The sequence below is a fragment of the Crinia signifera genome, chromosome 1 (assembly GCF_055691185.1).
Source record: "Crinia signifera chromosome 1, ASM5569118v1, whole genome shotgun sequence".
NCBI classification, from domain to species: Eukaryota; Metazoa; Chordata; class Amphibia; order Anura; family Myobatrachidae; genus Crinia; species Crinia signifera.
The window spans coordinates 264,207,770-264,233,767 of NC_139217.1; the positions used below are offsets into that span (position 1 = coordinate 264,207,770).

The 25,998-nt window shown below is 42.2% G+C and overlaps 2 protein-coding genes across 2 annotated transcripts; one reads left to right on the forward strand and one right to left on the reverse strand.

The window, feature by feature from the left end:
- Positions 1–6,010: 6,010 nt before the first annotated feature.
- LOC146074338 (uncharacterized) lies at positions 6,011–10,204 on the forward strand. Its single transcript, XM_083182294.1, has 2 exons — positions 6,011–6,953; positions 7,326–10,204. The coding sequence occupies exons 1-2, from the start codon at positions 6,314–6,316 to the stop codon at positions 8,123–8,125; spliced, it is 1,440 nt and encodes a 479-aa protein (XP_083038420.1). The 5' UTR covers positions 6,011–6,313; the 3' UTR covers positions 8,126–10,204.
- A 165-nt stretch (positions 10,205–10,369) lies between these two features.
- CNN2 (calponin 2) lies at positions 10,370–25,729 on the reverse strand. The gene is made up of 7 exons (XM_083182314.1): positions 25,549–25,729; positions 20,054–20,175; positions 18,888–18,954; positions 18,002–18,139; positions 17,062–17,178; positions 14,136–14,282; positions 10,370–11,911 (listed from the first exon to the last, which is right to left on the reverse strand). Exons 1-7 carry the CDS (start codon positions 25,606–25,608, stop codon positions 11,657–11,659), a joined length of 906 nt encoding a protein of 301 aa, XP_083038440.1. The 5' UTR covers positions 25,609–25,729; the 3' UTR covers positions 10,370–11,656.
- Between the last annotated feature and the right edge of the window lie 269 nt (positions 25,730–25,998).

The window sequence follows — 25,998 nt, forward strand, 5'->3', positions numbered from 1 at the left end:
TGGTTGCTTTGTGCACCTTCTCCACTCTTCAGAAGGTTTGATGGTACATCTTGGCCAAGTCTGGGTGAATGTCAACAGCAAAGGATGGTCAGGTAATTTACAAGTATTTGTTCACATAGCTTGCTAGATGTAGAAGTTTATTGGCAATATTATTAAACAGATTAGGGTATGTAACACGTGAGAAAAAATATCTACTGTATCTATACGGTATGCAAATTCACATTGTCTGCATGGATATCATTATCATTCTTGAATCATCTTTTGCAGGAAGAAATGGAAAAAAAATGTTCTGCAATCATAAACACTTTTATCAATACCTGCAACTCAGACACGTTCATTCCACTGTGAAACATACACTCACTCACTACTAGATCTCTTACTGTCTTTGAATCATTATCCTTCCACAATGCTAATACCAAGGGCCTTATTTGAACTCTGTACCTCAGAGTTATCACATTTTTCCACTAACTTGTGAGAATCCCATGAATTGACTTGGGAGGCTGATATTGCAGAAACTCTAGATTAGGGATGGCCATCGTTGCCATTGATGACAATTCTGCAACTGGCCATCAATAGTGCTTAACTATGCAATGGGTGACCATCGATATTTTTACATATCGATGGTCATCCATTGTATTTGATTGATTGGCCTGTGGGCCAATTAAAGCACAGGAGGAGGGGCTTCACGGGTGTCAGGGGTGGAGCTATGCTCCATGTCCCTGCACTTACAAAATTAAAAAGGAGCAAAACATTGTTTTGCGATTCCATCGATGGCAAAAGTATTCGACATCGGCCATGAACCACCGATGATTTTGAGTCAAATTCGGTCCTCAGGGCCCCACACAGTGCACATTTTGCAAGTCTCCTCACAGAATCATAAGTGAAATAATTAGCTCCACCTGTGGATCTTTTATAAAATGTGTCAATGAGTAATGAATGCACCTGTGTACATGCCGGGTGACCTGGAAATTGTGAACTCTGTGGGGTCCTGAGAACAGTTTGAGAACTTTTTTCTAATGTAGCTTCTAGCACCATGGCCCTTATTCAGATCTGATCGCAGTACAAATTTGTTCTCAAAATGGGAAAAACCATGTGCACTGCAGGTGGGACAGATGTAACATATGCAGAGAGAGTTAAATTTGGGTGGGGTGTGTTTAAACTGAAATCTAAATAGCAGTGTAAAAATAATGCAGACAGTATTTACCCTGCACAGAAACAAAATAACTCACACAAATTTAACTCTCTCTGCAAATGTTACATCTGCCCCACCTGCAGTGCATATGGTTTTGCCCATTTTAAGAACAAATTTTTAATGCGATCAGATCTGAAAAAGGCCCATATGTGTGCGTATAAAGGAAAATGCATATAAACTTCTCTATAGATGGTATTATGTTCCTTCACAACTACACAAAATGTTCCCAGACGTATCAAGTTTATGCTGGAGATGTGGCAGTGATACGTGAATTTCCTGCACACTTGGGGTGAAATGTAATAGGATGAGAGATTCAGAAAGTGAGAGATTTGGTAAGAAGGTACTTGTGTACTAGCACGGCGCCCACGATAATTAGTTGCCCGCGAGGGGCGGCGGTACGCATCCTACGACCTTTTCATACCCCCACTATCCACGTCGGCGTGGAGTTGATTTTATAAAGTGTGGCGAGCGCAGCGAGCCACCGAGCCCGAAGCATGGCGAGCTGACGCCTATACCTGTGAAGTTCTGCGCGTCCCCTCGCGGGGCTTGCCACACTTTATAAAATCAACTCCACGCCGACGTGGATAGTGGGGGTATGAAAAGGTCGTAGGATGCGTACCGCCGCCGGCCACGCTTCAGGTTCGCGTTTATACTTGGGGGGTGGCGTGGGGGTGCATTTAACATTGTAAGCACCCATTAGGGTGCTTATACAAGTTATAATCGCATCCCAGCGCATTGTATGGCATTGTATGCCATATACAATTTAAAATTGTATGACATTGTGGAACATCGAGCGATATCGCATGCGATATGGTCTGCGATGCGATGGGCGCCGTGATAGTACACAAGTACCGGTAAGAAATCTCCAGTTTTTTTAAAGCGGCAATCCTTTACACTTCAAAATCAAACTGGTTTTGAAGTGTAAATGATTGCTGCTTTAAGAAAACTGAAGATTTCTTACCAGATCTCTCACTTTCTGAATCTCTCATCCTATTACATTTCACCCCAAGTGTATGTGTCCAAAACTTGTTTCTCTTTGGAAAGAACTTCTCCACACTTTGACCTGTTTAAACGTTCCTTTTAAGCTGAAAAATACTCTATTGCCATTGTGTATCCCAGATGTCAGTCGTCACCAGCACAAACTTATCAGGCATAATACAATACATAAATGAGCAAAAGAACAAAAGAAGAAATTAGTGATTTACAGTACAAATTCAAAATAGGACACGTACATGGTAAATAAAAGACAGTTGCAGCAGCGGACGCTGACGCAATTATAACAGTGGCAGAAATATATTCTTGGAAAAACACATGGAGGAGAGAGAGGGCCCTGCTCGTTAGAGCTTACATTCTAAAGAGAAGGGGCAGACAAACGGGTGACACAGCAGGGATAGAAGCGAGCATAAACATAGGGTTAGGGTTAGGATGAGAAATGTTTAGATTTAATGAAGAAGTGGGCCTTGAGAGCCCGTTTAAACTTTTGTAGGGATGTGGTAAGTCTGATAGGGAGAGTTAGAGAATTCCAGAGACACGGAGCACAACAGCCAAAGTCCTGGAGGCGGGAATGGGAGGAAGTAACCAGTTTGCAGGAGAGGAGACGTGCATTTGTGGAACGGAAAGGGCGGATGGGAGCGTGAAGAGAGACAAGGTCAGATATGTTGGTGGGAGAGGAATGGGTGATGCTTTGTAAGTGAGTGTAAGGAGCTTGAATTGTATTGTTGATAACTGAAATCTATTTTTTATCAGTTTTCTGCATGTTGATTTTTGACATCTGAACTTTTTCATCTATTGAATAAAATTGTTAAAAAAAAAAAAAGTATATCTATAAAAAATTGACATGAATAAAGCGAACCAAACTAATACGGGCCAGTAGCTAGAAAACACCTAAATTACTGAAGAAACCATATATACATTTTTTTTTTTTAAATACAGCAAATGCAATTGGTATAACTGACTTGAAAATAGTTTTATGTTTATTTTAGCTATTTCATTTTCATATATCTTAAACTACATGAAAGTTTGAGCGCACCTTCATTCCTCTATGGGTGTAATCCATGTAGAAAAATATGCAAATATGGTTTCATCCACAATCTAGAGTACATTCCATCTTTCTTCTAATAGTAATGTTTGAAAACTACACATCCTAGCATGCCTTGCCATAATTTTAGCACTACCTAATAGCAAAACTGTTGCATGGCATGATGGGACAAAAGCTGGAGGGCCATAGTTTGGACATGCCTGCTCTAGGTGAAAACAGATCGGAATGATAAAGCAATCACTGTGGGTAGATTTATTAAGCTTGGGGAAGTGATAAAGTGTCTGGTCTTTATCATTGGCCAATCAGCTCCTACCTGTCTTTTTTCAAACCAAGCCTGTAACTTCCAAGCCTGTAAATTTTTTTTTTTTAAATACAGCAAATGCAATTGGTATAACTGACTTGAAAATAGTTTTATGTTTATTTTAGCTATTTCATTTTCATATATCTTAAACTACATGAAAGTTTGAGCGCACCTTCATTCCTCTATGGGTGTAATCCATGTAGAAAAATAAGCAAATATGGTTTCATCCACAATCTAGAGTACATTCCATCTGTCTTCTAATAGTAATGTTTGAAAACTACACATCCCACCATGCCTTGCCATAATTTTAGCACTCCCTAATAGCAAAACTGTTGCATGGCATGATGGGACAAAAGCTGGAGGGCCATAGTTTGGACATGCCTGCTCTAGGTGAAAACAGATCGGAATGATAAAGCAATCACTGTGGGTAGATTTATTAAGCTTGGGGAAGTGATAAAGTGTCTGGTCTTTATCATTGGCCAATCAGCTCCTACCTGTCTTTTTTCAAACCAAGCCTGTAACTTCCAAGCCTGTAACTTTTTTTTTAAATACAGCAAATGCAATTGGTATAACTGACTTGAAAATAGTTTTATGTTTATTTTAGCTATTTCATTTTCATATATCTTAAACTACATGAAAGTTTGAGCGCACCTTCATTCCTCTATGGGTGTAATCCATGTAGAAAAATAAGCAAATATGGTTTCATCCACAATCTAGAGTACATTCCATCTGTCTTCTAATAGTAATGTTTGAAAACTACACATCCCACCATGCCTTGCCATAATTTTAGCACTCCCTAATAGCAAAACTGTTGCATGGCATGATGGGACAAAAGCTGGAGGGCCATAGTTTGGACATGCCTGCTCTAGGTGAAAACAGATCGGAATGATAAAGCAATCACTGTGGGTAGATTTATTAAGCTTGGGGAAGTGATAAAGTGTCTGGTCTTTATCATTGGCCAATCAGCTCCTACCTGTCTTTTTTCAAACCAAGCCTGTAACTTCAGTAAGTAGCTGATTGGCCGGTGATCAAGTACCAGCAACATTATCACTTCACCGAGCTTAATAAATCTGCCCCTCAGTGAGATTGGTTCTTGAATTATGCACTAGATAAGGTATAGTTATAGGTACTAGATATAGGCTAGAATAAAAAATATTTGGTCCTTAACTGTTGACTTGCTGGGGTATGCAGTCATTAGATCAACCACAATTGGTTGACAGTCAGAAGTTGGACACATGAAAAAGGTTGATGTGCATTAGGTCAACATTAGTTGTTCATGAATTGTTTTTTTTATTTTTAACTGTCTAATTCATTCCAGTGGGCATATAGGGAGAATATAAGTGTGCCGTGTACAGCGAGGCACTGTGCCCATGTCAACCTATGTTGACAGGCACCAAAAAAGCCTAACCCACATCAACCTTTCGTGTGTCGACCAATAGTGGTCAACATAATTTTTGTCGACCTCATAATGCACACCCCTTGCTGGGATACCACCGCAAGTATCAGTGTGCCCTAGTTCTGGGTCCATTAAAGAGATTGTTCCTTTTAGAAAACAAAAAGTGGTTCCTTTTAGAGAGTCTAAGAGGGATATTCAATCACCGATGAGCATCTCCCATCAGGGAGATGCCCGCCAGGCCCTATTCAATGCCGTCTTCCCCGACAGCATTGAGCAGGGTATCTCGGCAGAACGAGCCCGACATCACAAGCGGTCAGGCTCGTTCTGCTGGCTGAAGTTCGCCTCTTCTCGGCCGCAACTAGTGGCGACGCCCCCTTCTCACTCCCTGGCGGGACATTGAATCCCGCCTGCATGTTCTTGGTCGAGAGAACGGGACTGGGTCACGGCGGTCGAGCAAACTCGACTGTCGTGACCCCCACATTGAATACCCCCCATAAAGTTGTGGACTTCAGCCACACCAACTACCACCCCAAAGGCTGCCAAACATTGCTGGCTGGGGCTCAGTGGAAGTTGGTGTGGACCCCCTATTTGAATTTTAACTGTGCTGCATCCCCACCTCTGTTGCTGCCATTGTCTGGCACCCTGCTTGTGCTTTGAGCAACAGGCGGCACAGCACTGGGCTAAGTGATCTATAAATATACAAATTGAAAAAGAATGTTTTTATAACTAGGTTTGTCAGAGATAAACATGAAACGTATACTCTGTGGTGGATCCATGACTACAGACTGGAGAGGATAATGTCAAATGCACAAGCAAAAGGATAGAGGGTGAATGAGGTCCCTTCTCTGGCCTTAAGATCAAAGGGTAGATTCACTAAAGACACTTTAAAACAAATAGCACCGAGTCATAATGTGTTTTTCCATTTTTGTAGAAAGCAAAACAAACTATATCTAGAATGGGATTGGTTCTAATGGTCAACACCATCGGTTTTTATTTTTAGAAGCTTCATTAAATCTACACCCAAGACACATATCAAAAAGTAACCTTCTTGCAGAATTTGAATAATGTATGATTAGTGTAATACCCCGTTCTCATTGCCTAAAAAACCCGGGTATTTGGCAGGGCGAGCGGTAATTTCCCGTGTCGTGTCTCAGTGTGAACGCGTCCTTTTGAAATTCCCGGGTGTTATGCCCCGGGAATTACACACGGGTTTTTTGCAGGGTTTTTCCTGGGTAAAACACGGGTGTACTTCAGTCTGAACAGCGCAGACACGGGTTTTTCAAACATGATGGAAAAAAAGAAGCTCATTGGCGGATGTGATCATGTGACGTGACGTCCATTTCATGCTGCGTCTGACGTCCATATGCTGCGTCGAGGAGAGCAGACATGTCGCACTGGAGGGATGAGGAAGTGCTCGAGCTGCTAGCAGTGAGAGGAGAGGAGGAGATAAAAAAGCAAGTGACCGGCACAGTGAAGGACTCCGTTGTTTACTACAACATCGCCAAAATCCTGTCTGCCCGTGGCATCGTCAAAACGCAGCAACAGGTAGTGAATAAACTCAAAGCCCTGCGGAAGCAGTATGCTAAGGTCCATGACCTAAACAGGAGGAAGAGTGGTGGTGCCCGTATGGACAGGCCATTTTATGACCAGTGTAATGTCATCTTTGGGAACTCTGCACTGGCTAATCCCATATCACTGTCCTCCTCCAGCAGTTTTGCTGGCAGTGCAGCAAGTGTCTGTGAAGAAAACGCAGTAGCAGCAGCAGCGTCACCCATTGACCTTGAGGCCACAGACAGTGAAATGGATTCCCGCTCAGTCCATGGTGAAGCCCAATGTGAAGTTCTGGATTCATCATTTAACTCCCACAATTCAGCTGTAGGCCCCACGGCATTCTCTTCACCTGTGCAGCATCCGCCATCACCTTTGCAGCGACCACCATCAACGCCTGCATCATCACTACCTGCTGAAGGAAGTCCAGCCTTTGAAGCATTGCCACAGAGTGCACGTCCAAAGTTGCGGACCAACAGTAAGTTTATAACTTTTTACACACACCATTATTACACAGTACTATATTTTTGTTTATTAAAGAAATATGTCGCAGCATGTAGCAAGAGTGCAGGAGGGAAAAGGCCTCAAGCATGCATGTGCCAACACTGCTTTTTTATTTAAGTATTTTTGAAATTTAACATCCACATGCATCTGTGCAGAGGGGATCTGATTCAGGCCTGTCAGCAACATTGCTAACACGTCTGAATGAGAAGTTAAGGTTTTACTGATATCTAGCCTTCAGCACAGATGGTTTTCCAAGTGCATGGGCACCAACAATGTCTTTTGGGTAGAAGGAGAAGTAACATTATTATAGTCTTGTATAGTAATGTGTTGTTTGTTTTTCCCATAGTTTATAATGTGCCACTGAGAAGAAAGAGGTCCACTAAGATGGAACAAGCCACAAAAGCAATGACCACCGTAATGCTTGAACACCTGAAGGAAATGGATAATTCGATGCAAGTTCATGAAGATGCTCGTCTGCAGCGATTTATGGACAATGAGCGTGACCTACAGAACACGTTCATTACTGCCATTGTTGGTATGCATGAGCGTATCAATCGAGAGAACCGAGATACGCAGATGGAGTTCCTTAATAGTCTATTTAGGGCACAAGGCCATGCACTGCCCCAGCCACCACACAATAATTTTCAGTATGGTTATCCAATGTATAGCGCAGGCCAACCAAATTTTGTAGGCCCAACCCAGGGGAACATGGTGCCATACAGCACACCTCACCCACCACCAATGTCACACCTTTTCCCTGAGTATGCTGCTGGGACTCCTCAGCCTCAAGCAAATGACCTCCATTTCCCTGAGCGTACAGCAGGTCCACCTCAGCCTCCCCCAGTTCCACCGCACTCCTCAGAGTATGCGTCTGGGACACCACAGCCTCCAGCAAATCCTCGACATTTCCAAGAGCGTACAGCTGGTGCACCTCAGCCTCCACCAGTTCCTCCGCAGTGCCCCGAGTATGCTGCTGGGACACCTCAGCCTCCAGCAAATCACTGCCATTTCCCTGAGCGTACACCGGGTGCAACTCAGCCTCCCACAGTTCCACCACACTGCCTTGATTATGCGGCTGGTCCACATAGTCATGCGGAGAATCGAACGGCTCCAAGAAAGGAAAACCCCCGCTACCATGTGCTGTAGAGGTGTTTATTGACTTTTTGTTTATTTGTCTGCCCACCCGGCCTGTACAGAAGTTATGTAAGGCATTTGGGTATTGTCATTACAGTTTTATTATATTTTTCTATGTGCATTTTTGGTACACTTTATGCTATTTAACTAAAAAAATATATGTTGTACATATGAATAAAATATGTACAAACAAACAGAAATGTTTTTGAAGTTTATTGAAAATTAAAAACTATAGTACACTAGTGGGTTAAAGCAAATATGTTATTGGTAATGGTGTTGCGAATGTCTTCTGCACATGTGTTTGTCCCCTCATACATCTCAGAATCTGCAGAGTGATCTGATTCCTCAGGCTCCAGTACGGTCCATTCTGGTAGAAACTGTTCTTTCTTAAACTCACATATGTTGTGCAACACACAGCAGGCAGCAACTACATGAGGCATGAAGCTGGTATCAATGTCATTGCGCTTCATTAAACAACGCCAACGGCCTTTTAGACGGCCAAAGGCATTTTCTACCACCATTCGTGCAGAACTGAGGGTGTGGGTGAAATCAATTTGTTCCGGGGTAAGTTGATGGCGCTGGGTGAACCCCTTCATTAACCATCGTCGTAATGGGTATGCTGCATCCCCGATTATATGTACTGGGATCTCCACCCCATCGATGATCTTCGATTTCTGCAAAGTAAAATAAGAGTTACAATATGGAATTCTTGGAGTACAAGTATGCTATTCAGATTGCCACTTTTCTCTACCGGTGTAAAGAGAGACATTGAAAAACAACAATACATGTGGTACGTTGGTTATACATACATGCATACATAACACTAAAAATATCCCAACTGCAACATGCAAAAACATATCTTTACCTCTCTAGGGAACAACCAGCCATCCTGCTTCTCCTCAGCAATAAGGTATAGGTCCGAATTTGCTAGAACCCTTGCATCATGGGAACGGCCAGGCCAGCCAATGAAGACATCAGTGAAGCTGAAAATATAAAGTGTTAAGATTTCTGTTTAGTTACCCTAGCAATACGCAAAGTACAGTTTAATATTATCATAAAAAAATGTACTTACCAATATTTGTGGTCCACTACAGCCTGTAGAATTATGGAGTGCCAGCCTTTGCGATTAAAGTAATCCGCATGGTTTTCTGTGGGGGCAATAATAGGAATGTGTGTACCGTCTATAGCTCCAGCACACTGTGGATATCCACGATGCAGGAAACCAGCGATGATGTCGTCCAACCTTTGTCCTTGAGGTAAGGTGATGAAACGACGGTAAAGTCCTTCCAGCAAAGCCTGCGTCACCTCATGGACTATAGTGCATACAGTGGATCTCCCCACTCCAAACAAGCAGGCGACTGTGCGGTATTCTCCCGGTGTAGCATACCACCATAGCGCTATCGCTAGTCTCTTTCTAGGTGAGATGGGTATTCTGCAGTTTGTGGTCTGTCTGGAAAGTGCAGGGGTTAGAAGGTCCAGCACATACTGAAAGGTCCCACGTGACATGCGAAAATGCTCCATCCACTGGTCATCCTCATAACCCTCCACTGTAGACCAAAATACCTCGCCATGAGAGCAGTCTCTGGTCCACATTCGCCGGGTACTGGATGTGCTGAACCTCAATATGGAGGTAACGCTGGAGGTGATGAAAGCTCTTCTCCTTCGCACATAATGAAGGCGAGCACTGTCTCTCTCAGCAAGAAATTGCGCTCTCCTCCTCTTCAAAGTGCATTGTGCAAGGTAGCACAATGTAAGCAGCTGCAGCAAGCTCTCATTTGCTGCATGAAACAGCAAAATGGTGCAAAACAAAAGCATCTCATCAGCCATGATTCCAGCAATGCAGTGTGCTTGGAAAAAACAGGCCACTTTATATGACATCATCCTCAGCCAGCCAATAACAGCTGCTTTCTAAAACAGCCAATCACAGCTACTTTTTCAACAGCCAATCAAAGCTGCTTTTATATTCACACACTTGTTGGCAGGGCAGACCAGGGGAAGCAGTGTGAACGCGTCATACACGGGAATTTCCCGGGTTTAAGGTGCTGTATGAACGGGGTAGAAAAGTATCCATTCTCTGTGCCCCGCCAAAAACCCGGCAAGAAATACCCGGGATTTTGCAGGGGCGGCAATGAGAACATGGTATAAGTTAATCCAAGCTATTAACAATGAAATTATGCTAAATGATCAATTAAGAATCCAAAAAGGTAAGTAAGCTGTATTTTAGCTTTAATAACAAAACACCCCGAAAACCGTATGTCTAGTCGCATCCTTTATTAGATTAGAAAAATAAAAAAACAAACAATCAAAAGACATTCACATACAGTACTGTCTCCGGTCAAGGAATGTAGGTAAGGTATATAATAATGTGCTTCCACTGTGGCATTAAGTTCTGGCTAATGAGCAGTCCCATTTCTCCTGTCCCATAAGGAGCTCTACATGCATCAAATGCATGAATACACAGCCTACATAAAGAACACGGTCTACAGAAAAACAAACTATTGAGATTAAAAGAAACACACTTAGGTGTCATATGAAGTAATATATGTGTGATTGTCATATTATTCCAGGAAAAACAAAAAACGAAGTCACATTACATTTGGTGCCATCTTTCAGTTGATATATAATCAGTTTGCCATGGATACACTAGACATTTCATATAGTGCAGGCTATACTTAACATCTAAAAAAAGGTACCATTACAGTATCATTACATCAAAACAGAGCAGTTCTACGTTGTCTCCTTGCAGAGACAGGGCCATTACTGTTAGGATGAGCTCTGCCTGCAGGAGGAGGGAGAAATATTTAAGTAAATGTAACAAATACTCCAATTTAATTCTACTGTATATTGTGCATATAGAAGACCATGCATAAACAGCCTCCTTTAAACAGGCAAGGTCCTGACCTTTTCAATAATAAAAAAAAGAGGTATGTTATTTGGTCACTAGCAAGATTCAAAATGAGAACGACTTGATTGTTTAAACAAAAAAAAAAACACAATGGAGTAACCATCTTGCACCTCTCCATTTTGTTTGTTACTATTTGTCTCCCTAGAAGACTGCTGGGAGTGTGTGACAAAGGGGACAGGAGAATCTAGCTTCACCAGTTTCAGCACCCCAAAAACACAGAAAAAAACATTGCATAGCTGCACATGAGGCACAATAAAAATGCTGTTTTGTCTGCTCTCCAACAAAACAAAACATTGCTGAGGTTAGAGAATTCACTATTTTGCGAGAACTCATGCAGGAGGTATGGCTAATACGGTCTCCCCTGAGTGTTCTAAAGCAATAGTAGAGTCATAAAGCATACCTCTGTATATACGGCTGAATTACATATCATCACAACATTCAGACTTAAAATCTTTTTTACTTTAAAAAACAAAACAAAAAACAAACAACACAAGAAAAAAAAAGTTTTTGGTAAAATAAAACAGAAAAATGTAAAGTCCACTTTTTGGAGAGGGAGGCATTAAAAGGCCACTAAAGGCAGTTTGGTCAGATAAATGGTGCATGATGTATTGTGCTGAAGCCCAGACAACACCAGTGATTTAGAAGTCCTGCTCATGATCATAGCTGTACTGTTGCTGATCCTGTTCCTCATTCTGGTGGGGCAGATTGTTAGGGTTGCCCTTTGGACAATATTTGGGATCATAGATCTGCCGCCCCAAGCCAAAGTTCTGGCCACTTTGATTGGCTCCTTGGTTGTATCCCATCTGCAGTGACATTGAAGAACCGTCACACTTCTCTGTGCCCGTCTTTGTATCGTAAATGTGGCGGCGTGTTCCAGGAGCGGTCATCCCCACCTGCAAAAATATAGAGCACATTGTTACATAGCATTATTTACAATTTTTGCTGCAAGTTTACTTAGAACATAAACCTAAAAAAAAAAAAACAACTTCATATATTACTGCAGACTTTTAGCAAGCACAAATACATAATTATAGTTGACGAAAAAAAAAAACTGTTCCAGCCAACCACACACTAAACATAAAATAACCTGTAGCTGTATTGAAAACCCATTGTGGTGGGCGAGAGCATTATACTACTCAATATGCTATTAAAAAGAGTTCTTCACACAACTCTCACATTACAAGAGTTAACCTGAGAGATAAAACGGAATAACCTGAAGGGCTACGATTTCAGTTGGTTAACTTATTTTATGATTTCCACAGATCAACAACATATGAGGTCACACTGCAAATATCGTAGCGCCAACTGAATCAGCCACCACGCATGCTGCTCATTGCTAGGAAGTGTAGAAGCACAGGAGTACATTTACGAAGATGGAATGTTGCCCATAGCAACCACCAGATTTTATTATCTTCTAGAACATTCCTAACCCTGGTTCTCAAGTACCCACAACAGTGCCTGTTTTCCAGGTCTCTACACAGAGGCCCTTATTCTGGTCACAGCCTTGCGAGTCCCGTTAATGCTGCCCAACTCCTCCTCTCCCCCCCCCCCCCCCCTTCACATGGCCTGCGAATGGATGTTTGACATAAACATCCATTCACGGGCCAGGGGGAAACACCCACATCAATCGATGGTCACCGACCATCGAATGATGCTTCCACATGCATCTCTCAGGTCATTTAGATTTGAGTGCACCCTCAACAGGAACTGGGCGGGCAGCTGACATCCGGTGAGGTCAGCTGCCAACCCCCCTGCACCATGGGGACCCCCAGCGTTTTCATTGGAATGCCCATAAAATGCTGGGCGTTCCCATGGGCTGATCCCTTGGCCCGCCACCCCACGCCAGCAGTCTTGGGTGCGTGCGCACAGTCTGTTCGTCATGCCCGCACTAACCCAGTGCATGCACATTTCAAAAACATGCGAGCATGTCAATCCGAATCACAAGTGAAATAATCAGCACCACTTGTAGATCTATTAAAATGTGTCTGAGTAACCAGTGCACCTGCCAGGTAACCTCGAAAACATGCACAGGGGGAACTTGAAAACCAGGGTTAGAAACCACTGTTCTAGAAGATGCTAAAACTTTAGATGATTAACTAGAATAGAAATGGTTGCTGTGGGCAACATTCAGGGGGAGATTCTCTAAGGTGAAAATGCGGTAAAAACCCCGTAATCGGGGTTTTTACCGCATTTCAGGATGCTCTAAGCATCCCCGCCGGGTTACCATAGAAGCCAATGGGCTTCTAACACGAACCCACCAACGCCCCGCACGGACCCCCTCCCCCCTCACCTGTGTCCGGGCAGCACAGAGCTGTTCTGCCCGGACCTGTGACCTCCTCCCTGCACTGATCCTCTTCCGGGTGCAGGGAGGAGGAGAGCCCGGCGCAGCAGCAGCAGCAGCGCTGGGTGTGTGAGGGAGGGGGGAGCCGTCGGGACCTGCTGGGACCCGGCGACTCTCACCGCAAAGGACAGCTCTTAACGCAAGAGCTGTCCTTTGCTATAATTATCGCATATGTTAGAACATATGCGATAATTATAATTGCGAAGGGGGGGGCGGAGATTTTTAGAGAATCTCCCCCTCAATCTTCAATAGGACTCCCATCTTAGTAAGTTTACCCCACAATCTCATGGTTTAGAATGAAAGACTATAAAAAGGAGAGTAGACTCTTGGAAAAGGAGACCATATACAATAGGATGGGGTTCTGAAGGAACCTGTAAAAACGCACTTTTTTTTTTCTTTCCGGTGCCGCATTTAAAAAAAAAACACATTACTCAAAAAAGTAGTGGTGACAGCATGGGGAAAAAAAAAAACATGTTGACATTTTCATGTGTCGACCATAGTTATGTCGAATTTTGCTCGAGTCGACCTAGATATAGTCTATTAGCCATCTAGATACTGTAATTGGCATTCACCTAATCAAATTGCCTGCGCCGCTGCATATACTGTATAACGCAATGTAGAGACTACAATAAATCAGCCCTGATAATAAAGTACTCTGCAAGTGCCACTGCTAACATGATAACCCTCAGCACCGCGGTTCTAGTGTCAGGTCTTCTACAGCACATCAGGCTATTATGGCTGCAATGTAGTATAGAATATTTAGTAATCCTCTTTACCTGGCTAGCTCCTTTGTTGGTGCCCATCTGCAGGCTGATGGTGGAATGGTCCATGGGAGGTAGGATATTGTGTTTTGGGTCATACAGATGTCTTCTGGTTCCATATGCGGTCATACCAGACTGGCTGGCACACTTATTTGTACCCATCTGCATAAGAAGGATAGGTATTTATTTATAGAGGCCAATTACACATTTTTAGTACCATTCTGGAGCAACCCGCTGCACCTTTTGTATAACCCCCCCCACACACACACACACACCAACCGCAGTTGTTGTCCATTTTTCTTAAAAGTCTACCACACACATTCAGAATTAGGCCCCAGATTTCACATTACCTCTACCCTGCAACAGCTTTTATAACTGTGAAACATCAATATGCAAGTAAACACAGCGTACAGAAATGCATCACCAGGGAAGTGTCCCACTTTTAGTATGGGGGTTTATCCTTCAAACATTAATTGGACGTTATGCAAGCAATATAAAATAGATATTTGTTAAGTACCTTAGTTACAGTAGGCAGTGCCAGGTAACCATGGAGCAGATGGGACTACATCCCCCCGAACCCCCACATAACAGGAGGCCCATCTTCAAGACAGCATGAACGACCAACACAGTTGCTACAAATCATATGTTTTAAAACTGTATTTCTATTTTGATATACGGTCGTTGCGTCAACACACCTAAGGTCAACATGCATTGGGTCGAACACTGAAGGGGCTTAGGCTGACACCTGAAATGTTTGATATGGGCTTAGGTCGACAGGGTCACAGGCACTGAGGAAGCCCAACCCCCAGCGAAACGGCCGTCTGACCTAAGCCGCACTAGCGGCTCATCTCTATACTCTGCCGCATGTAACGGCGACTAGCAGATCCAGACCATAGGAGACTGGGCACAGCTGACTGGTAAGCGGCGGTAACCGCTACTTTTTTACTGGCGCACTGCTTGTGTCACATTGCCACATCGTATACACAGCAGCTCTGCGCGCTCTCTTTCTCTGCTCCCCACTTTGTGGGGTCTAACTCTCTACTCGCGCAGACAGGAGGCAGGTGTCGCTCATCTGCTATCAATGCTCCAGCATATAAGCACATAGCAGACAGCAGCACACCTACCCCCGAGAGTAAGACGCCTCCTATACCTCCCTCTATACACATCTATCTACCATTAGGGGCACTCTCATCTCAGACAGGAACAGAAATCATTTAACCCTGCACTGACCAAGATTGCAACAGGGTTTCTGATCTTCCTAAAAGAGACAGCAGATGCCCCCATTTTTGCTCTGACACTTTTTACATACAGAAAGAATATCAATGACCGCTCACTGACCTTCAGGGAACCAGCAAGGTTGCGAAGATCAGCAGCAGCCTTATTGATCTTTACCACTGTGAGGGTAACTTATGTATATTTATATTTAAGCACCTATACCCTGCATCTTTGTTTATAGCGGTTACTGTCGCAACCATATACCCAGCACCAGTAAATATCTCCTTGCTTTAAATTTACAGCAACAATAATATACAACTATAATTGCCATAAGTATATTACCAATGTCTGGACTGTACCAGAGCAGGACGACTCCTCTTTGGTCCTAATACTGTCAATAGATATTTTCGCTAGCTTCCAATACCATCCAGATAGGAACAGGAACCTAATAGAATGATAAGCTGACACTAAGCACAGCTGTTTGTATTGCTCAAACTATTGTTCCCCCAATCTGGTAAATTCAGGAGTCTACCTAATCCATAGGAAAAGTACAAAAACTATTTCATAAATTACCTGTACTCTACCTATGATATATATGTTTGGTGTTGTATGTCTGTAGGTCTGTAAATCTCTATTTTAAATGATTATTAAAAGCTAAATTTTATGATTAATTTTTGTTAAACATCTTTTTGACAATTTAAAGGAGTGCCCCCAAACAAAAGAGAGTACTTTTTTCTCTTCTACTTTGATATCATAAGACTTCACAGGTTCACAGACATAGTGGGGGAAATTTACTAGGATGTGTATTCTACTTCACATGTGATGTTGCTATGGGCAACCAATCAGATCCTGTCTACTATCTTCTAGAGGGTGCTAAATAAATAAGAAGTAGATTCTGATTGGTTGCCCATAGCAACATCACATGTGAAGTAGAATACACATCTTAGTAAATTTTCCCCATTGTGTTGGTTGTGCAGCACGGCAGATGGCTGGTATCCCTGTCTCTCCCCTGTCTAGTACATTGCACAACTGTATTGTCTCTGCTTAACAGTTACCTACCTGGCTGTTGCAATGACCAGTGGCGCCGCTGACGTCTGCCTAGGCGCTTTGCAGCTCAGCGAATATATGTTCCCGGTGTCTATAATCCCCAGGGCACATCTAGCATTTACCTGTATGTGTTATGTATTTCTGTACTGTAACTGTTACCTAAATGGCTGTTGCACAGCAATCCAGCAATCCAAATCCAATTCCTAGTATACATGGCCAATAAAGCGGATTCTGATCTTCAGATCTATCAGTGCATCTGGCTGTGTACCAACATGTCGAGCAGTCGATAAGTGCATTGACTTCCTGATCATTAGCCCACTTGGTGCATTCACTGATGTGTTAGGTTAGGTGAGTACTCAACCTTAAGGCTTATCATACACACGCCCCAATGTGCTGAGCAATCTAGTCTAGTCAGATTGCTCAGCACACAGGGTTTGCTAGATTGCCCATACACATGTAGCAAAGGGTGTATGGGCGATCTGTGCTAACCAGTGTTCTCTGGATTAAGAACACTGGCGATTGAACTTGATCTTGACTACATGGCGACGTTGCTTGGGGGCATACACATGGAGCAATCTGTGCTTAATTTCTATGCAATCTAGTCATATTGCTTATAAAACAGCACCGTATGTGTGTAGATACTTCCAAGTGCAGACCTTAAAACCAGAGATACCCTTACCTGTAGACCAATGACACACTGTCCTGCTTTCTTTGTGTTTTCATCAAAGTTTCTTTCTTGCTTCTCTGAATATTTTACCCCAATATCCACATCACTTTGTAAACCTTTAGTTTTTGCCTAAAGATCAAATAAAAATTACATAAGGACCATAGAATAAAAATAAATACATACATTTTATTCTACCACTGTTAGGTTGTCCAAAACACTAACTTTTCATAAAAATAAGGACATAGAGCCTACAACTTAAAAGGTCAAGTTCTATTTATCTAATAAATAAACTATCAGTGCTCTTCATTATGGACATCATTTTAATTTGCAGATCAAGCAATGAATTTGATTAAACTATCACATAATATCTCAATATCAGGATTAATAGAATGGAAATAAGGCAGGGGAAGCAAAATCCCCCAAAACAGCCCTGTTGTCAGCGAAAACAGGGCAAAAACCACAGGTTTCACTGAACCAGTGTGATTTTCTAGAGAAATAGTTTTTTTTGTATCCCCCCATCAGACAATGCATTAGGATAGCCCCATAAAAAAACATTTGGATAAATAGCAAGAAAGACGTTTTTCCCCTCTTGATGTTTTATAGAGGCAAATTAAATAACCCCCTTAAAATAAACCATCAAAAAGTAAAAGGCAACAAAAAATGTAAATGTACCTGTCTCTTAAAAACAAGAAAGTCATTTTGTGGGATGAACCAATGGCAATATAAATTTAGACATACACAGCTAACAGTAGAATAGCCAAGGGTACACCAAAGTCACATGAATGCTTCCAATACACTATTATGTCGCCCCATTATGCTAATGGTCAGTGAGCAGCAGAAAACTCTACGGCTTCTTCTCAGTCTCTTTCCAACAACAAAAACATACAGGCTATGCATGTTCATGCACACTAAACTACTAGGAACACACAAATAATAAAGTCTCCCAACATACCATCCCTGCCAGCGCCAGCAGAGTCACCTGAACTTGGGTCATATTCCCATTTTCAAAAAGGTCGTTAGCTTCAAATAGATCCACAGATTTCATCCCATAGAGATTCATAGCTTTAATGAAGTTTGAGAGGTTTTCAAGCTGGAGATTTAAGAGAAATAAGTTATTGTGCAATTATGTAGTTTTAATTAGATCTATTCATATTAATCTAACTCAGTATCTATTATATAATCGGGTAGTGTGCCTGTATTTTACAGGCTCGCTAGACAGTACACTGCTTCAGCAGTATTCACAGCGCTTGTCCGTTCAGCGGAAACAGTAGGGAGGGGGTAAGAAAGTTGCAAATGGTAATAAAGAATTTTATGGTATACATATCATTATACAATAAGCACCTGGCATTAGCATCTATTGACTTTATACCATTAAATAAATCCTATGCTTTCAAATTCTACTTTTGGCAGCAATCCCCCTCCCTCTTTATGATGAGTAGGGGCGAGGGAGCCTGAGATGAGTCTGTGAAGGTTGGGGGGGGGGGGGGGGGGGGGGGTATTTGGAATTAAGATGGACAGGGAGATGAAATTGGATGAGGAAGAAAGGAAGGGTACAGAAGAGAGACAGGGCAACAGCAAAAAGATGATTTGTGGGTCCAAAATACTAGTTCCAATAATAGTCATTTTAATTGAAGATAAACATTTAATTTAATCAGTTCAGAGACATTTAAAAAATCTATAATAGATTACCACAGATCCGTAAAATAGAAACAAGATGGTTTAGGTTTCATGAATGACGTGCTCCTACACATCTCCTCCGCCTCCCCATCTTACACCTTGCCTACACTCAACCAGGAGCCATTCCATCCGCTGATTATCCAAAATTAAAATGTTCTCACCTGATGCCAGTTTTGCTTGGAGACATTAATTTTTGTTATTGAGTTTGGCTTTAGCTTGTTCATGAGTCTGTGGGGTGAGAAATAGTATTTGTTATAGTATGGAAAAACAACCATCAAAACCAGACATCACTAAGTAAGGATATAGAATATAGAACACTTAAGCATCTGCAAAAACGATCAGGCATGCTACAGGGAAATGTGAACAAACGGTTCCTGCTTCAGTAAATGCAACCTTGCTTTCATCCCCTTCCTGTTTCTTGTGGTGTACCCCTTACATTGAAATGAACACACTAGCTCAAGAAAAAACAAAGTGTACGTGATCTACGTGTTATTTCTAGGTTTTTAAAGGCTGCATTTTGGTTGGAATGAAAATCTGGACATTTTCTGGGAGAAAATGGCAATATACCGTGTGCTCCCAAACATGGAAAGCAGACAAAAATGGTCATTATGCAAATGTTATTGTAAATGTTCCAGGTTTTGGGAGCAAATGGATGATTGTAATTTGCTCCCAGACTACCAGATTTTCTTTCCAACAAGCCAAATTTGAAAAGATAATCTTATAGTGTACATCCAGCTTTAGGGCCTAATTCAGACTTGACTGCACAGCACATTCTCAAATGGACAAAACAATGCTGCGCTGCAGATGGGGAAGTAGTGACGTGCAGAGAGAGTTACATTTGGGTGATAATTTGTTTCTGTGCACGGTAAATACTGGCTGCTTTATTTTTTTTTACACTGTTTCAACACACCTCAAAAAATGTGCTTTGCGATCAACTCTGAATTAGGATCTTTGGGCCAGATGTATCAGGCTTCAAAAAGTAATAAACTGATAAAGTGGAGAGTGAAAAACAATCAGTTCCTACCTATCATTTTTCAAACCCAGCCTGTAACATGGCAGTTAGGAATGGACTGGCTGGCTGGCTGTTTATCACTGTCCATTTTATCACTTTTTGAAGCTTGATACATCTGGCCCCCTAACCAGGAGGTGTGGGTTATTAATGATAACTATGCTTTGTACAGTGCTTCTGAATGTCTGAATACAACAAGGGTACTGTCCTAGCCATTAATTTTAGTTACCATGGAAAAGCTAGTCAGAAAGTAATCTATGCATAAATGAATATTTTCCATTACTATTGAGTGCTTCCTGTCCCAACTAGGATACTTACTCACACAAGATGACACCATCTTTTAACCCTTTCTGGAAATCTGAGCCAATGGTCATTCCGGTTACATCCTCAATCCAGACTTGAAGCTCGGCTTCTTTTTGGGGATCATATTTTTGAGCCAACTAGAAAACAAGGAAAATAAAAAATACATTACATATAAATAGTACTCCAAGTCAACATCCAAGATGCATTTGCTTTGAGAGCCCATTTTGTACATATCGTAAATGAATCTTCAGTGGGCATTTCTCTACAATGAAAAAAACAACTTTAAATGCGATAAATGTATTATTCAGGGTGGAATTCAGCTTAAGCATGAGCCTATGACGAAATCCAACCGCACAATACAGAACACAAATCCCCCCCGCCCAGAGGAGGAAATTGCAACCATATCTTTCAGATTGGGATGAGCAATAGATCTTAACTTTCCCTGCAGGGCAAGGTGTCAGACTTCCACAGGGTGTGTAACAGTGCAGTGTCTCCTCACTCATCACAAGACCAATTATAAAACCAGTCACTTGGGTTTATCAGTACAGACTTGCCAAATGGTATAAAGAGAAAGTGCTTATAGGAGTCAAAATAAAACCCAAAGTGCAGAACATGAAAACAGTGCATAACACCAGTAAAAACAAATTGCTACATAAGTTCAGATAAGGAGGGTGTATAGGAAGATGACTCACATGTGGTCAACTTATAAAATATTTACATTATTCATCTAAATTTCACTGACGAAATTAAAAGGCATAGCATATTTTGTTATCTATGAGTGTTTATTGCTAAATATGTTAAGATCAGAGGTGTATTAACCTATTTAAAAATAAATCAATCATTTTAGTAAATTGTTAACCAAACTTCTGTTAAAACATATGTTAAGGGGCCTACACACTGGGGAATTTGCTGAGCGATGCTAGATCGCTCAGTACACAGCAATGTGTGCTGAGCGATCTGTCAGGGCCAGTGTTCTCCGATGACCCAATAGCATACTTACCTACTTTTGAAACCTAGTTTCAGGGAGATTATAGTTGGTAATAGAATTTTGCAAAGTGCCCCATTGAGGAGGTGTGGCATGCTCCTCCCAAAGGCATGTCTAGTTCCATATATGGAGAGATTGTGAACCTGGCACCTAGAAACGTGGGTGTGCACTACTACATCTGAGAGGAATCTTTTAAAATTATTTATATACAAATGTAGATGATCCCCAAAGCAGTTAGTAAGAGATACTATACTTGGTAAAGTGCTGGGAAATGGTGCTGATAATTCAATGTAAATGTATCTGTCTCTCATTCCTTTATTCCCCAAAAATGTAACAGTGTATTGTGGGCTAAACCTCTAGAAACATTCACTGATGAAATTAAAGTGTATTTGAAAATAACTTGCACGGGCATTTATGGCCTTGAGGGGTGTACACACGGTCAAGGACCATTTGGCTATAGGGCAAATACACAGCTTAGTCAAAATTTCCATGCCTGCACTGTCTATTCTGCCGGGCACTAGTGACGATGCACATCGCTATAGCCATCAGTGTACACTGTGCGATTCTGGCTAGGTGATTTTGACTACCTAGTCAAAATCGCTTTGCCAAATATCACTGTGTGTACACGGCTTTAACATGTCAGTACCAAGGTTGGGTAACAATCATTCAAAATGTCCAGACAAAAAGGGGGAGATTCTCTAAACTAAAAATGTGGTATAACCCCCGTTAACGGGGTTTTTACCGCATTTTTGGATGCTCTAAGCAACCCCCACCGGGTTACCATGGTGGGGAGCATCACCAGAAGAATCTGGCAATGCCCCATAGAAGCCTATGGGCTTCTGACACAAACCCACCGCCGCCCCGCACCGACCCCCCTCAACTGTGTCCGGGCAGCACAGAGCTGTGACCTCCTCCTCCCTGCACTTGACATCCTCTTCCGGGTGCAGGGAGGAGGAGAGCCTGGCGCAGCAGCAGCAGCCCCGCCGGTTAAGGGAGGGGAGAGCCGCTGGGTCCCCATGGGACCAGCTGACTCACCGCAACGGACAGCTCTTAAAGCAAGAGCTGTCCTTTGCCATAATTATCACATATGTTAGTGCATATGCGATAATTATTAATGCGATGGGCGGTGATAGGGGGCGAAGCTGGCGTGCGGATGTTAGAACATCCCCCCCAGAGCCTGTAAGAAAAGGAAATAACTTTAATAGTTTCTCGTCTCAGAAACTATAGAATATCACATGCAGACACAGCTCGCTGCATTTTGAAAATTTGCAGTCAAAAACCATGGGGGCGTATTCAATCTTGGCCGAGTTTTTCACCCAGTGATTCACAGCCATTTCACTTTTTTGGTCGGTGAATCTGCATGGGCAAAAACGGCCACAAATTCACCAAAACGTGAATTTGCCGCAATTTTGCTGATACATGCAGTTTTCACCAATGCTGGATTTTTCGCCCTGGAGAAAAATCAGCACTGGTATTGAATAGGTGAATCAAATTTGCCCACTTAATGTTCCATATCCTCCCACATGGCTTGCTTCGTTTGCAATGCTTTGAGCAATCGTAGTCCACATGGATGGTAAAGCATGAAAAATTTACAAAAAAAATTCATGTCCACAATATGCTGTGTCAACTATTATGTCAGCTATTGACTATGTCCACCTACAGTTCGGATACCAAAGAAATAAGGATCAAAAAGGGCCGAGATTACCTGAAGGATAAAAAAAGGGGCAGACTAGATGGGCCAAATGGTTCTTATCTGCCGTCACATTCTATCTTTCTATACCTTTGTTGCCTACAACTGTGTGGGCACAAGACAGCCTTTCCTTTTCCAGAAGTATAATTAGAATACAAACTTGTGATCCTGGTTTGCTGTGTTACATATTGCCACAGGAACCTTGATGAACATAAGTATATGCTCCTGATAACTTGTGTGAATAGACATATCTGCTTTTGTATGTAGACTAGAGGTTCCCAAGGTACCCATTGCATCCATGGCTCTAGATAGATGGTTAAATCAAGTTGGCTGAGATACTAAGTAAGTCACCTGTGGCCAAGCACCGATATACTTAAAACATGGACCATTGGGGTGGCTTGAGGACAGAGCGTGGGAACCGCTGTTGTAGGCAAATAAATCATAACAGACTTTAAGTCTATTAGCATAGTTAAACCATTTATGTGTGTTAATGCGGCTGAGTGAGTTAACCCTTTTTTTTTTGCAGCCCTCAAGCAGGTGAAAAGTAGGGCGAAATTGCCATTTTCTAGGAAAAATATCAGGACTTTGTTTAGAACCACTGAGACACTGCCTCGATGATAAATAAGGCACTTAGGGGGATTTCAATCGTTGAAAATGCAGGATAGTAGCTCTGTGAAGCAGCTTTGACCATCCAAAGAGACCACTAAAGCTTCCAAGAGCCAGGCACATTTATTTATTCATTAGCAGTTTCTTATATAGCGCACAGATTCTGCAGCGCTTTACAGAGAATATTTAAACATTCACATCAGTCCCTGCCCCAGTGGAGCTTACAATCTATATTCCATACCACATGTACATGCACACACAGACATTCTAGGGTTAACTTTGTTAGGAGCCAAATATCCTACCAGTATATTTTTGGATTGCGGAAGGAAACCGGAGTACCTGGAGGAAACCCACGCAAGTACAGCAGTAATGCTAACCATTACACCATCCATACTGCACATTGTGGCTATGTCACCAAAAAGCCCTGCTCTGTAGGGATTTGATTGCAACTTGTGAGCTAGCAGCACAATTCATTGTACAGCTCCCATCACTTTTCACAGAAGCTGCGTATGCGATAAAACAATCGAATCCACAGCCTCCCTTAAGGCCCCCATACACTTGTCAGATTTGGACTATTTTTACCAGATTCTGATGTATTGGGCCGAGACATTGGAGGCGTCGGACATCCAATCCGATGCACGGTGCCATGCGCATCAGATCAGTCAGACCTGCTGCATGTCCAACCTCCAACTTGGCCCCTCTCCCGGAGGCCGGGAATCGGATAGTATATGCTATATTGTATCCAGAATAACCGCATACAATATATTGTATGTGTCTCTGCCTCCAGGGAAATATCGGCTCAAGGGGCAACATATGCAACTCCTCCCCTCAGAGAAAATCTAAAGATTTGGTAAGTGTTCTGCACAAACAATGTGTGAATACACACATACCAATCCACAGGAATTGGTAGGGACATCTTTGTCGTTGGTTCCTGCTGCCTGGAGATGGGTTGGTTGGTAGCCCAAATACAAAGGCAGATGTAAATGGTATATCCAGTGCTATTTTTCAGCAGGAACCTCTAATTAAATATGACATCATCAGGAACTGAAAATGTACTTTTTATGAGATAAGTTTTATTTTAAAGTCACCTGCAGTGCCTTTGTTTCTAAATACAATATATACATCTATCTATCTCTCACTCTCTCTATTATATATGTTTTTTTTTATTATTATTTAATTGATCCACCTGCAAACCTGGAGTTCCTGAACCTATTTTTCCAGAAAAATAGTACTGGGTATATCTGCAAAATACAATAGCATCTGCCGTGCTGCACAGAGATCTGTCACAGTGATCTGTCACAGAGAGCTGCATGAGTAATCTATACCCCAGCCTACGTTTATAATGAGCATAATATGGGCAAAAACTGTAATTTTGGGTTGATATTCTGCAAAAAAAAAAAAACAAACAACAACAGAACAATGGGTTCAATTATGTGGTACCGGTATTTGCAGCTGCTGTCCCAGGTGTTTTTCCAAAAAAAAAAAAAAAAAAATTAAAAATCTACCTTTTTAACCCAAATACTTTGCTTATGATCACTACTGGCCTTTTATATGGTTATGCATCGTTAATTGGAGATCAGAATGATTTCCCAAAACCTAACAGTTATTACCAACTAGAAATACCATTTGACAGGAGGAATAGGAGTTTTATAATGGAATTTGGTGTTAAGCGAGAGCACACATACATGTATTAAATCAACATATAAGTAAGCTAGGAAAGCTTACCATGGGCAACTGAATTAAACCCTTTGACGCAAATCAAAATAAGGAATTTTAAATTGTATCATCACATTTAGGATCCAGAAGTGTTCACATACAGCACTATGCATCATACCCAAAAGCAGCAGCACCTAGCAATGGAGGGGTTAAGTATTCAATAAAGCTACTAGAGGGAGTGTTAAACAGACTGAGAACCTAATTTTGTTTTGATGACTTCTGTGGATGAGGGCTAACCTGAAGTGAAGTCTCACTACAAAACAGCACAAACCTATCACTGTGCAGACGCAGAAAATGGAGCTAATAGTAAAAAACCTTACTTAGATACAGGTAAAATAGTGGTGACTGGAAAAGGGCGAGCCTGGATTTTGCACACAGACAAAAAAAAGTTTATTTCACTCAGTAATAGAGCAATTTGGAAACACCGACATACACAGAAGTTTAAGCAAAGTGAAGATGTACAGAAGTTACCTAAACTCCGCAAACTACAGCCCCGCCCTGGCAATGCCTTACCCTGTTCCTAACTTCTGCAGACAAACCGTAGGAGGGACCCTTGTTAAACTGGCTGCTCATGTTGGCTGGCGGAGGCGGCGGCGGCTGCTGCTGCTGCGGGCCTGCGCTGGTCTCTTCTCTCCTCCGTCTGTCTGACGGTCTGTCCGTCTCTGTCTGTCTGAGTCAGTTTCCTCTGATTGAGTCAGTGTCTGCGGCCGCGCCCCGCCCCCTGCCGCCCCATTGGTTTATAATAAAAATCCCCATATATGGGCAAAGAGCTCCGAATTCCTCAGGATGGGGATTTCCTGCCAATCCCAAAATCTGAGCAAATTCCCTCAAAGCATCCGCTGTGCGAGCATCAGCAGCAGGTAGTCCGTCCAGTGGGCTGTAGGGCGGTCCCCATCTTACAAATGATGCGCTTAATTGCGCTAGTAAGGGTAAATTGACGGGTCTAAAAATGAAAAGAGGTGA